The 14,632-nt window shown below is 45.6% G+C and overlaps 1 protein-coding gene across 3 annotated transcripts in view; it reads right to left on the bottom strand.

The window, feature by feature from the left end:
• The window catches only part of TRAPPC10 (trafficking protein particle complex subunit 10), a 73,161-nt gene that overhangs the window by 37,341 nt on the left and 21,188 nt on the right, over nt 1-14,632 (bottom strand). For 2 of the 3 annotated variants that reach the window (XM_061422981.1, XM_061422986.1), the window contains exons 4-6: nt 6,531-6,727; nt 4,103-4,298; nt 2,198-2,309 (exon numbers count right to left, since the gene is read on the bottom strand). In XM_061422981.1, coding sequence (XP_061278965.1) covers nt 2,198-2,309; nt 4,103-4,298; nt 6,531-6,727 — 505 coding nt within the window. The remainder of the gene's footprint in view (nt 1-2,197; nt 2,310-4,102; nt 4,299-6,530; nt 6,728-14,632) is intronic. The other variant, XM_061422996.1, reaches the window with a different exon arrangement.

Here is a 14,632-nt window from a genome sequence, read left to right as displayed (position 1 = left end):
GCCCGAAGGTCGTGAACAAGCCAGGATGTGATCAGGCCGCCGAGCTGAGGGTCGGGGACACCTCAGGCTCCACAGTCAGTCACCGGGGAGGAGGCAGGAGGCCCAGGCGGGAGTGTGCTATGGGGTTCCTCCCTACCGTGTGCGGGGGAGCAGCCTGGCCACGGGACAGTCTTTTTCTTCTTTCATCCCCACGCTCTTCCTGACGTGTTTAAGCCTCCTGCCTGTCTGCCACTCAACCCTGTCAACACCTGAGCCCAGCTCCCAGAGGAAGGGCCCACAGGCACGAGGAAGCAGTAGTAGTGGGAAGCAGGGGGAACCTCCTCTAACTGTCGGAGATTTCCAACAAGGCCCCCCAATCCTAAGAGCCCAAAGACTCAAATATGGTTTTAAACTAAACACAAGCGTCTACAATAACAGGGTCATTCAATCTTAAGGAAAAAAACTTTTTGATCTACCGTTCTCTCTCACAGCCACCTCCCTGGACGTCCACATCTACCCTGGCATGGTGGCATCGCTTCGTGGCTGCAGGGCCAGCGACAGCACCAGCGTCCCTCACGGACCTGAGCTGAGACTCAGCGGCTCACTGTCCATAAAGTGAGGTGTCCCCCCAGCTGTCAGGCCCTTCCTCAGCAGATCCCTCTGCTAAGGCCCCATCGGAGCCCACTGGGGTTTCCTGGCTCCCCCCCGTTTGGTCAGGCCTCTCTTGGAGGGCCTCCTAGGCCCCCATCTGACACTAACCAGCCTTAGCGCCACCCTCCCCCACACCTGCATCTGCTGCCCAGCCTGCACTTGCTACCCTCACTGCCTGACTCTAAGTGACATACTTGTTTTTCCATATGTCTCCCTTTCATGTAAACTCCATCAAAGAAGGAATTTTGTTGTGTTCCCTACTGTATTCAGAACAGGGAAGGCTCTCAAGAAGTATGTGTATGAATGAACAAAAATGAACCACCTTATCATTTCACTGTAAAAGCTGGTCCAGGCTTACTTTTGGATTTTAAATTGCCCCAGGTTTATTTTAAAACTGAGAGAACAAAGAAACTATGTGAAATATAAGAAACATGTAAGCTATCTGAGACACACACACACACACATATATATACACACATATATATATGTATAACATGGGTATGTAAGTTATAAGAAATGTAATTTAACTCCCTTTAAGTTTTCAAAATCTAATTAGTAAATTGCTGTAGTTATATGCTTTTGTCTGTGTCTCAGCAAAGTAAGAGATCCAAAGCTGAACTGAATGAAAACTGCCTGGAAGTGGGCCTCAGTGGGTGACATCGCATCACTCTGAGAACCAAGGGGGGGCCCACAGGCCAGGGGGGTGGCCCCTGCACCTCACTCCCTACAGGTCTCCTAGCAGACACGACAATGGCTCCTGGGAATCACGCCTTTCTTCAGACACTATGACAAAGGTTCTTAAAAGAACCCCCGATAAAGATGTCTATCATAGTACTGCTTGTGGTAGCAGAGTGGAGACAACCCAAATGCCCAGCACCAGGGGTGGCTGAATCAAGTCTAAGGAGCCCACACTGTGAAGCACTCTGCAGCTACTGTAGAAACAGCTTAGCACCTGACCTGTCCCCCTGAACAGATGCCTGCGATGGACTGCTAGTAAGAACAAGCTACAGACAAATGTCATGATAATGTGATGCCATTTCTACCAAAATAAATACCAAGCAAAGAACAGTGAGCACAATTACAAACTTTTTCTTTGTACACGGGTCACTGTGCTAGTTTCGTATTTTTAGAAAACTTTAAGACATCGTTAAAAAGATGAACACCCTTTACAATGGTGTCATGTAAGACTCACTGTAGTGAACACTCAAATATCACACAGACAACCTCTTAACCAAAGAAAAAGATCCCCCACACTATGTTAGCAAGGAGGCACAGCATCGGGAGCATCCCTAGACAGACAGCTCAAGCTGTAGAAATGACACTTTATATCTGAAAACAACTCTTTCAACACTTTGATTCCTCAAGATTCTTCCACAAGTGTGACTAACACCTAACCCTCATTTCACTCCCTATAGCAAGATGGGAATATATCCTGCATAATCTGTTTTTAAAAACCACGGAAGATTAGGTAATTAACATTAGGTAAATAACAGCAGCTTCCATACTAGTTAGAAGTGGGGAAAGCTATGGTGAGAAAAGAACTTGTTTCTAAAACTTCACTACTCACCCCCAGCACCAAAGTTGACAACATACTGAGAAAACAAGGCGTCCAGCTCATCGTACTGCACCAGAGCGTCTTCAAACTGCTGTAGCATCTCAAAGACAAAGGCAAGCTCCTCCTAGTCACCCAAAGAAAGTTTAAAAAGGAAAACACAAAATTATAAATCAGTGTTTTGAAATAAGAAGCCAGGAAAGATCACAACAGAGAAAAGCAAGCAGCATTCTGAACAATGTTTATGCTAAGAAACAGAAAATCAAGTTAATGACCAGGCACAAACAGAAGCAGGAAAAGGCCAGCATGACTCCTGGAGTCCCTCTGTGACGTGCCAGGCCTGAGTGCTCGGCCTCTCGTCCTTGGTGCTTCCCTTGCTCCCCAGACAAACACTCTTTAATTAGAATTCTGCTCTATGGAATAGCGGAATCTTCTCCTTCCTTTACTTATTAAACCAACTACTTATTTATATCTATGGAGACACAAGGATGCTGATTCTATCCCACGGGGTGCATCTCTGGTCTGTCACTACTCATTTGCTGCACACACTGCTCCTGCTTTGGATGTCAGGAGGCCCCTGGAGGTGGTGTGTGTGCTCCTTTGACAGACCTCCAGCTTTTTCTTGAGCACCTGCTTACTTTCTGCTTCTACAAAATATTGTATTTTCCCTACATTAGCCCTGGAACCAATCATGTCCAGGAGCCCTGGCAACTTTTACTGGAGAATGCAGTTTAGAAACCAAGATCTTAGCACTAAGTCTGCTCACTGCTACTGAGGTGTCATTTTTTCCAGACCCCATCAGAGGAGAGAGCAAAGCAATATTTACATGCACACGCAGTAACCGCCACCCACACGTACATCAATATTTCTGAATCTATCTACCCAGCCATCCAGTCATCCAACCACGAGTTCACACTGATTCTAAACCAATACCACTGTGTTCATTTGGACTCTTCTCTTTCCTTGTCACTACTCTTAGGAAATAAGTTTAATACGATTGAAGGGTAAAGAGACAGGGTGATCTGAAAGTTTTGTCATAGTCAGCCATACAGGAAATTATGAACACGTTCAAACTCCCTTATGTTGCCCAAAATCACCCAAATATCACCACGACAGGAGCATCAGAATAAGAGACAAACTTCAAAATTTCTAATTAGGGTCTTTTATTTATTCAAGGTTCATTATTTCTTCAGTAATTAATATGCAAGTGATATTTAAATATGAAAATTACAAAATATGAAAATCATGCTTTTCCAGGCAAAACATGGTGAACAAAGAACAAGGACCCTAACAGCAACACTCTCATCCCTCTGCAGTGCACAGAGGGTCTCCTCCCCCTAGCTCCTCTGTTTCACATCAGTTTGTTCACTTAACACACTCTTTCTCTTAAAAAACAAGAGAACTGACTATAGACCACAATTTCTGGAAACCTAAACACTTTTGTAATAGAGTAAAGAAACCAGCTTAAGACAATCTTTCATTGGAACCCAAAGTTATAAAACTATGGCGGAAACACACTTGGGACTCAAGTAGTTCAACCACAGCGCCAGGCAGGCAGTAGACATCTCATCGTCAGGGCCGTCACCAGTGCTGGGCCCCACGGCCGAAGCCAGGCCCATGGTCGACAACCAGGAGGCCCGAGGCGCCGACAAAAGCAGACCTGCTCTGAGGACAAGGTCGTTTCATAAAAGGCTAGATGCCAAGCTCTGAAGCAGCGAGGCAGCTGACACAGTTCCTACTCAGGAGACCACCTCCGATCTTCCTTAATCAGCCATGAGAATGAAGCTGGCCACTGCACTGTCACTTGGTCTTATAAGCTACATCCATATGAATGACCGCAAGAGAGCTGCCTTATTCACAAGAATGAAGAGGGAGGGAAAGAGAAGGAAGCAGTCTCACTCTGCTTAGTCACTCAGGTACCTGCACCATGAAGTATTCACAGAAGCTCCAGCCTGGCTCGGTCCTCTTCTCTCTCAAGGTTCTCATGTCATCCTCAAACTTGCCTAGGTTTTTTGTAAAAGACATAAGAAGTAATGTCCTGAGTTTGGTCAGGAAGGCATTCCAGGATTCCTGAGTTCGGGAGGAGTCCTTCAAGGGATCGGAGAGTACGACACACCTGGGAAGACATGAACAGATTATGCAGAAAACATTCCAGGCACAGACCACTGCCCAACAGTGACCACGATCTTGGGATGCAAACGGGCTTCCTCCCTCCTCTTCCTTTCTTCCCTCTAGAACTGGTGAAACACATCAGGCAGGTGATGAGACATCAGATGAGGAAATGGTTTCATCGTGAGCTGGTCTAAGGCTATGTAAGCAGTCAGTGAGTGCTGTTATGAGAGAGGTGCTGCAGAATGGATGGGGGGGTTATGATGAGTCACAAGACTCAGACCCTGTCTACAGGGTGCACTGGAAAATAAGGTGACTGCGCCTCAGTTCCCAAACCCCAGGTGCCCTGCCCACTTCAAAAACCTCTTAGGGTTCCCGGTGACTGACAGACTAAAAGGCAGGTGTTTAACATGGCACCTGAGGACCATGACAACATGGACCAGCCCGGGTGTCCAGCTCTGATTCCTACTCTCTCCAGTTCAAGCCCACTCAGCTGCTCGGGCTCTCCTGTCTTTCTACCCAACACGTTCCTGCTCGCCCCACACAACCCTGCTCGCTGACACACCCTCACTGACCCTCCCCCAGCCCCGCCCCAGCTGCTCCGAGCTCAGCCCCCCGATCCAGGACCAGCGCCATCAGCGCACCCTGCAAACACTTCTCACTGTTAGTCTGTCTCTCCCACCAGCTGAGCTCAAGAGTAGCGTCAATAAACAATAAATAAAGGCTCAGAAGGACAGGGCTTAACTTATGGGACTTCCCTGGTGGCTCATAAAGAATCCACCTGCAATGCTAGAGACTCAGGTTCGATCCCTGGGACAGGAGGATCCCATGGAAAAGGAAATGGCAGCCCACTCCAGTATTCTTGCCTGGAGAATCCCAGGGACAGAGGAGACTGGTGGGCTACAGACACAGGGTTGCAAAGACTCAGGGAGAACTGAGTGACTGAACAACAACAACAAAGGTATGATACAATTTCACTACAAAAAACTCTGTATCCACGGTGTACAAATCTCAAAGGCTTGTATAAAGTTACAAGTGTTTCCAGTGGATCTGGAAAAGATAACCTGTTCATCCAACAGGTGAAAAAGGTAAAACTTTCTTTATCCTTGAAAACAATATAATCTAGAGAGATGGGTAAATTTGAACTTAGAAATAACTTCTAAATATTGATGCTATGAATTTCAACATTTCTCCTCTATAAATACTTCACCTGAATTACCAGCAAGTGGCAAAATGAACAGATTTTAAGTTTCATTTCCTTTGGGCCCCATCATCCCCCCTGCAGGAAGGACTGATTTACCAGAGGACAAAGGGTGAGACAGCCACAGTCTAGACGGCCCACCAGATGAGTAATCAGTACCAAGAAGGAAATTTTAAAACTTGTAGCTGGCCTTAATTTCAGTCACCCCACTCACCTCACTCCACCGCATTAGATACTGTTTCTTCCCCTGAAAGATAAAGGGGTCCAGGCAGCTCACTCCTAAGCCCCATCCCACCATGGAAGTAACATCATTTGTTCACTGTATGAGCTGCTAGGGTCTGCTGGCTCAGCAGTTTCTCCTTAAGGCCTTAAAGATTGCAATCATCCACGTTTATTTCTGACCAGATGCAGAGTTCTCTACTACAGGGGTGGATGAAAAAAGAAACCTACATGAACAGCAACCACCAAAACAATATTTTCCTTCAGTGACCTGGTGCTTATCAACCAGACAATACATCCTTTACACTCTCCGTCCCTCATTAAGACTTTCAACGTTTACTGTTTCCAGATCTTCTCCTTATTAATTAAAGCAACAAACAAACTAAGCTTCAGAAATTCCCATCAAGCGTTGTTAACTCAGAAAAGGAGAACCCAAAGCAGCTGATGAAGTCAGGGCTGGTGGGGGCCGATCTGAGCAGAGCAGCGTCCACAGAGCAGGCACCAGTGTGGCAAGGAGCTCCGCGCAGGGGCCTCCCTGTCACTGGGATGCCGCTGCAAAGACAACACGTGACCCTGTGTCAGCAATACTCACCAAGAGCCTGGAAATGCACAAAAAGTTTTACCCAATTTTCCTTTTAGGGAATCCATTAAGGAGACAATTAAGGAGGGGCCTGGTCTCCTCGGCTGCATCCACCACATGCTCAAGCATCAGGCACAGGGCAGGCACTCACAGAGCAAATACTTATGATCACCTGGAAGCCAGTCAACTATCTCACCTAGATGTCAGCCCAATGAGGTTAACAGCAAACACACACGTACCTGTCACTCTGTTTATTACAGAAATCATTTCTTATTTTGTCCACAATGGAAGCTCGGGGAAGTATGTTGGTTTTGTTTTTTTTCTTGGCATCATTTTCAACCACCACAATTAACCAGTCCACAGAGCTATAAGCTTTCAGAACATTCTGCCACTTGGTGAGGTCATCCTTTACCGTAGCTTTATACACTTCAGTATCCTGAAAATAAATGAGTCAACGTGAACACAGATTTATCAACAGCCTGTAGTTTATAGGGCAAAAGAGCCTGATAACAGACAGCAGCAGGCTTTTCCTCTCTGGGGCACGGACACTCCATGGAGTCTGCGGCCGGCCCAGCTGCGGCGCTCAGGGCAGGCTCCCACCATGCCCCAGGTGCACGTCGTCCCTGAGCCCAGGGGCACCGAGGGGAGGTCCTCCAACGTCATGAGGAAGAGCTGGAAAGGCAGAGGGCCCAGCACGCTGCCCACCGAGACACACTCTGCTAAGAAGGCTGGGATTTTAAAACCCAGGTCTGCAGGGCTAGGGCCCTGGGCCCAAACACGGCAGGGTCCCCTCCGGTCACGGCCCCACCATGACAGGAAAGGGGAGCGGCCGGTCCCGCTGCAGGCCCACTGCCATCTAGGGGCGGGGGCTTCACCGTGGCTTCCTCCACAGCCCCATGGCACTCCAGGAGCCCCCAGAACCACTCCAACCTCAATGCCACTCGCAGGCCATGTCAGAGACAAGGCAGCTTTAGAGGTGACCCAGACAAAGAGGACAATCCAGGACTTTTGGAAATTTTTCTCATTCACATGGCCTCAACAGTGGAGCCAACATGGGCCTGGAAATCAAAGCTACTCCTGACTCGGGGCCTGAACAGCAGCCTGCTGGAGACGGTAGTCCTTCTGCCCCGGACATCAACAAGCCCAGCCTCAGCTCTCCTCCAGAGAGAAGCAGGGAGACACAAATTCTCCTTGCTTTGTAACTCTGTTTACAACTGATCTTATGCTCCATGAATCCACTCAGCAGATTAAGAGCGAAAATCGAAACCAAGATGCTTAACTCATTTCAGTATCAGATATTTTCAGACCTTTGGAAACTATAATTAATAGCTACTGTCTAAATATATTCTTTCCCTCTTTGAAGAAAAGGATTCCTTATTATTCTGCCCATATTTCCTCTGGATTTCTTTAGTCTCTTTTGAATAACACTCATGTGACTGATCCATGAATGAGTTAAATCTCAAATTCTGTATCAAGTCCCTCCCTTTCATTTAATCAGTAAGTGAAAAGTTCCAAAAGGCAGTACTTAAAAACGTTAAAAACTGCTAGGTCCTCAGTGTAACTCTGAAACAACTACAATCTGAAAAAGAACTTTTGGTTAAAAGGAAAACCATCCCGCAAAATTCTGATTTCTGTGAATTAATATCCAACAGTAACACACTCACAAACTGCTTATTTTCCACACAATGGCAGTGCTTAGGACCAGAAGTTTTACAGGGCTGGTGTTTTGTCAGAACACAGATACCTGACCCCTGGAAAGTGAAACCAGAAGGCCAGGGGGTGGCAGCCCAGGACCCAGCAGTTTCAAAATCAAAGCACAGATGCAGATCTCAAGGCCCACCGGACAGGGAGAGGTGAGGCAACATGATAAGTTCCAAGGAGGCCTTCCCAGGCGCCCTTTGCCAGAACCCACCACAACGGGGGCAACCACACCCCAAGGGGACACCAGCCCTCTCCTGGGGACGCTGTGGGTGGCAGCCTGCAGGGACTCTCAGAAGAGGCCTCAATGAGCAGCAGGAAGGACAGAGTCCCCCGAAGTCCTAGAGGAATCAGGACAGAACCCAGGCCATGGCTCACGATGGTGAGCAAACAACAAACATTCCAAGAGAGGCTCAGTGACTCTGCAGAAGAGGAACCCAAGCTGAACCCGTGGGGCTAAGGGTCTCTCAGGAAACCACAGTGAAGAGAGGAAAACCCCATCATGGAGGACAGTGAGTGCCTGGCTTCTCTGAGCTGGAGAAAGTCACACACACACAAAGGGAAGGAATGAGAACTGACCCTGGGTGCTGCACTGGAACTGGGTTGTGTGTATGCACACGTTCACATGCACGGGCACAAAGAGTTACATATGGAGGTGTAAACACACGTGTGGGGACACATACACACATGTATCCTCCAACCTATGCTGTCCTTAGTCGCTCAGTCTTGTCCAACCCTTTGCAACCTCATGGACTGCAGCCCACCAGGCTCCAATCTAGACAGCATATTAAAAATCAGAGACAAAGGTCCATATAGTCAAAGCTATGTTTTTTCCAATAATTATGTATGGATGTGGGAGTTGGATCATAAAGAAAGCTGAGCACTGAAGAAGATGCTTTCAAATTATGGTGCTGGAGAAGACTCTCGAGAGTCCTTTGGACAACAAGGAAATTAAATCAGTCAGTCCTAATGGAAATCAACCCTGAATATTCATTGGAAGGACGGATGCTGAAGCTAAAGCTCCAATACTTTGGCCACCTGATGTGAAGAACCAACTCATTGGAAAAGACCCTGATGATGAGAAAGGTTGAGGGCAGAAGGCAGAGGATGAGATGGTTGGATGGCATCACTGACTCAATGGACATGAGTTTGAGCAAACTCCAGGAGATAGTGAAGGACAGGGAAGCCTGCTGTGGCTGCAGCTCATGGGGTCACAAGGAGTCGGATACAACTTGGCAACTGAACAACAACAACAGAAAGGATCAAATTTAAACATAACTTAAATAAAGCACAAAGAAAATTTCTGGGATTACATAAAATAACAGCACCAAACAAGATAAAATTCACAATGTCTAGCATCCAATAAAAAACTGCCAAGCAGGTAAAGAAATAAGAATATATAAGATCTATAAAAAGCAGAAAAACCACTCAAAAGAAACAGACTCAGTAAATACAGATAACAGAGTTAGTAGACAAGGCCATTAAAATAGCTATTGCTGCCATATTTCATATGTTCATGAAGGCAGAGAAAGACTGATGCTAAGCAGAGACAGGAAAGATATTTTAAAAGAAGGAGAAGACCCCTGAGGAACTCAAAGAGATGAAAACCACAATGTCTAAACTGAAAAATACACTGGGTAGGACTAAGAGCAGATTAGACACTGAAGAAGAAACAACCCGTTAACGTGAAGGCACAGGAACAGAAATTATCCAAATGAAACACAGATGAAGACTGATGACGCGCCCACAGGGCAGTGACTCGGGAGGCGTCAAGTGACCTCACACAGAGCTAACGGAGTCCCCAAAGGAGAGAAGAGGAACAGAAAAAATAGTTGAAGAAATAATGACCAAAAATGTGCCAAATTTGATCAAAATTATAAATCCTGAAAGTAAAAAAGCAAAAACAAAAACCCAAAATCCAAGCACAAGAAATGAAGGTCCACCGTGGCACATCATAATCAAACTGCTTAAAATCACTGATAAAGAAAAAGAATCCTAAAACAACACAGGAGGACTTCTCTGGTGGTCCAGTGGCTAAGAATCCACCTGCCAATGCAGGGAACACTAGTTCCACCCCTGATAAGAGAAGACCCCACGTGCCATGGGACAGCTGGGCCTACGCACCACGACGGCTGAGCCTGCGCTCTAGAGCCCACGAGCCTCAGCTACTGGGCCCGCGCACCTCAGAGCCTGTGCTCCACAAGAGAGGCCACCACCACAAGAAACCCAGGTGCCACAACTGGAGAGAGCCCACGGGCAGCAACCAAGACCCAGGGCAGGCGTCAATTAGTCCATCAATTTGAAAAAAAAAAAAAAAAAACACCAAAGGAAAGACATTTTATGTACAAAGTAACAGTCAAAATTCAAAGATGTTTCATGGATAACAATGGAAAGCAAAAGACAGTGAAGCAACATCTTCTAAGTGCTAAAATCGGGGTGGCGGGGGGGCGCAGAGCAGGGAGAACCTTCGCACAAGACCTATCAGGGAAATATTCTCCAAAAATAAAGGCAAAATAAATAGCTCCTCAAATATTTAACGGCTGAGAAGAACTCATCACCAATGGCCCTGCACTATACAGAAGCAGAAGGAAGTCCTTCAGGCAGAAAGAAATGAACACCACCTGAAAACCTGGATGCACACAGGAAGGGGGTGCACTGGAAATGCTAAACACGCAGGCAGACATGAAAGACACACTTTCCCAGGTTTATTCTCTTTACAACACACTTGATGGTTTACAGCAAAAACAACAACCATGTACTGTGGGTCTACCACACACGTAAGGCTGAATGTACGCACAGTCACATGAGGCAGGGGCGAGAAAGGCAGTGCTGGGACCCCGCATACTGTCTCAAGCAGCACAGCAGACGTGAAGGAAGGAGGCGTAACTTACAGTGTGGACTACAAACCCGAAAGCAACCACTAAAATAACACAACGGAATTTTACTTCTAAATCTAAAATCCTAAACATTGTCAACTTGCTCCAGGAATTTTTCTTAATAAAAGGAAAAGTGAAAGTGAAGTCTTTCAGTCATGTCTGACTCTTTAGGACCCTACAGACTGTAGCCCACCAGGCTCCTCTGTCCATGGGATTTTCCAGGCAAGAATACTGGAGTGGGTTGCCATTTCCTTCTCCAGGGGATCTTCCCAACCCAGGGATCAAACTCAAATCTCCCACACTGTGGGCAGACTCTTTACCGTCTGAGCCACCATGGAATCCCATGGTGGGATTCTTTAGCCATGGAAATTTTCTTACTAGATGATAACCAAAACTAAAACAGAAAAAAAAAACCTCCACAGGATTCCTACTAGGAAATGTAAGTTTAAGGAGGAAAAAAATCATCTATAATGTCCACCTGATGCAAAGAGCCAAATCACTGGAAAAGACCCTGATGCTGGGGAAGACTGAAGGCAGGAAGAAAAGGGGACAAGAGAGGATGAGATGGTTGGATGGCATCACTGACTCAATGGACACGAGTCTGAGCAAAGTCTGGGTAGTGAAGGACAGGAAAGCCTGGCGTGCTGTAATCCATGGGGTCACGACGAGTCAGACATGACTGAGTGACTCAACAACAACATAATGTCCACAAACACGAAATACATCTTGCAGTAAGAATGCAAGACTTCTATGAAAAACATTACAACACATTACAGAAGAACATTAAAAAGCCATGAAGAATGGTTCCCAGAGGAGAAGATCCATCATCATTAAAATTCTTCTCAGATGAATGTATTAACAGTTTCAAGGCAGTCCCAATCAAAACATCTCCAGTCTTCTGGTTTTTCCCTTTTCAATCAGTTATCTATGATTTTGTAACAAACCACTACAGAACAGACTGGCCCAGAAGACTGACTGTTCCCAAGTCTACAGCTCGTCTGCTCCACCTGGTGTCAGCTGTGGCCCTGGGATATATTTAAACTCACATCTTTAAAGACCTATATCACTAAAAACTTAAGAATGAAGATAAATGTATTTCCAACTCAAAACAACTAGGAAAAGAAAAAGTAAACTATAAGAAACAAAAGGAAGGAGACAGTAAAAAATGAAAGCAGAAATTAATGAGATAGAAAACATACCAACTGTATATCAGACTAACAAATGAAAATCCTGGTTCTGGAGGAAAGGGGAGAATCAAACTAGCTAATTTCATCAAGAAAGAAAGAAAAAAAAAACCAAAACACCAATACACAAAGTAAGAAATAACAATGGAGAAATAACTATTGACACAGAGCACACTTCAAAAGTCGAAAAAAAACTATTCATACGTCTCAATGGAAAGAGATTTTAAAATTTAACTGAAATGTAGAATTTGTAAGAAAAACACAGTTTATCAAAGTAGACAAATGGTTAAAACAGACCAACTTTCATGGAAGGGATACAGAACATAATCAAGAAACTATCCCATGAGAGTGCCAGGCCCAGACGATTTCTCAGAACTCTGTCAAGTTATGAATCAAGCATAACATTGATAGTGAAGTTGCTCAGTCATGTCTGACTCTTTGCGAGCCCATGGACTGCAGCCCACCAGGCTCCTCCGTCCATGTGATTTTCCAGGCAAGAATACTGGAGTGGGTTGCCATTTCCTTCTCCAGGGGATCTTCCCGACCCAGGGATCGAACCCGGGTCTCCCGCATTGTAGGCAGATGCTTTACCGTCTGAGCCACTAGGGAAGTAGCTAAACCTTATAAACACAATACACAAAAAAGTTAAAGACCAATCACTTGTGAATGCAGATGCAAAAAATCCTAAATAAAATGAACACACACCAATGTCACATTAAGAAAATAATACTCTGACCAAGTGGAATATACCAGGAATACGAGTATGGTTCAAAAATACCCATTACCAGTAATGTAATTCAACATATTAGTAGATCTAAGTGAGAAAAATCATATGATTATCTCCACCAGGTATGACAAAGCCTTTAACAGAATTCAACAGTGTATTCCTAATTTAAAAAACTCTCGAGAAAATAGGAATGGATGGAAGTTCCTTCACACACTGACTCAAATCCACCTGATTCCCACAGCCAGCACCCTACTTACTGGGGGGTACCAATCACAGGCATTCCCACTGAACCAGGAACAAGGAAAAGATACCCACTGTCTCCACCACTAACAGACAATGTCCTAGACCAGGAAGGTAATCTGAGACATAAGAACTGAAAAGGAAGCAGTAAGACTCTGCAGGTGGCAAGATAGGACGACTGAAAACCCTAGACTTTGGGGCCTGCAGACACTGGTTTTGAGAACCAATGACAAAACAAACTCAAACAATAAAAAAAATTCAGCAAGGTTAACATGAAAAAAAAAAAAAAAAAAACCAACAGTCTCTATATACACAAAAAATCACCAACTGGAAGAAAATGTGAGAAAAAAATCCTACTGACAATAGCAACAAAAAAGGTAAAATACTTAGAAAAGGAATTGAATACTAAGGTTCATATGAAAAAATAAACATGCCAGGGCAACTAGGCAAACACTGAAAAGAACGACCCCTGAGAGCAACCAGCCCAGCCAGGTCTGAACATGGACTGTCAGGCCCGGGAAAGCACGCACTGCACACAGGCTCTGAACTCTTCTCAGCCAGCCTGTTTCAGGCAGTCGTGTTTATAGCAACTCTGAAACCATTCTATGCACACTGCAGCCCTGAGCAGGTTAAGTGAAGGTGCCCATGTTGTCAGGGCCAGGGTGGATATAAACACAGAACAGGTTAAGGCAAGAAAGCACCCTGGGGTTAGGCTAAAATCAGAGGCATCGGTATCAAGTCATGATTTCTAAGACATGTGCTTTCAGAGCCCTGTGGAGTCAACTGGCACAGCAGCAGGGCCATTCCCGCCATGCCAGGGGGATCAAGGCCTTGAGAAAAAACGGCTGATTCCAACACAGGGGTAGCAAAGGGACAAGAACCCAGAATATTCTGTCATGTCTAAAGTTAGAAAGTGCTCAGAAGGCCACAGGAGCCAGTTTGAAGTGACTCTCACTGGCCAAACCTGAGACAACTTGAACATCAAAATAAAGACAATGAACTGTAAAGCACTAAAAGAGAAGCCCACATGGGTTTTCTGATAACTTGGGAAGAGGTGTGTGCAGGCTGTGGTGATGTCTGGGTCAGGAAGAACCAGGCTTGTGCTAAATCCAATCTGGATGTTGGAGGATTCCCATCACTGTGCCATAGGAAGTGCCTCCCTGCACACACACTGCACCCATCACATGGCTTGTGCTGACCCCTGTGTTCCCCAGGAGTTCAGAGCACTGCTACGTGCCAGGCAGAGGTTGCCTATGTGCCTGGTCCAATAAAACCCCAGGCGTCGCATCTCTAACGAGCCCTCCTGGTGGACAACACCTCACATAAACTAGCCTAAGAGTTTGCGGGGAAGAAGCCTGTCCATGTGACTTCACAGGGAAAGGCTACAAAGTAGAACTACAGTAACTACTCTGCATCCTCAGATCCAGGTTAAAACGTCACAATGTGTAATGATTCATGTACTCTGTACACTGCTAACTGCTTATTTTATTAGAGTTGAAACAGATAGAACAAATGACCCACAGAATTTTCCATTCGTTCATGAAAGAATTCAGGTTCATGAGTACAGAACTGCCAAGTAAAGGCCAGGGTGCCCACAGCAGCAGTGTCCGCTCTCT

Source organism: Bos javanicus, chromosome 1 (assembly GCF_032452875.1).
Source record: "Bos javanicus breed banteng chromosome 1, ARS-OSU_banteng_1.0, whole genome shotgun sequence".
In the NCBI taxonomy this organism is placed as follows: Eukaryota; Metazoa; Chordata; class Mammalia; order Artiodactyla; family Bovidae; genus Bos; species Bos javanicus.
This window is presented reverse-complemented; position numbering and strand designations above follow the sequence as displayed.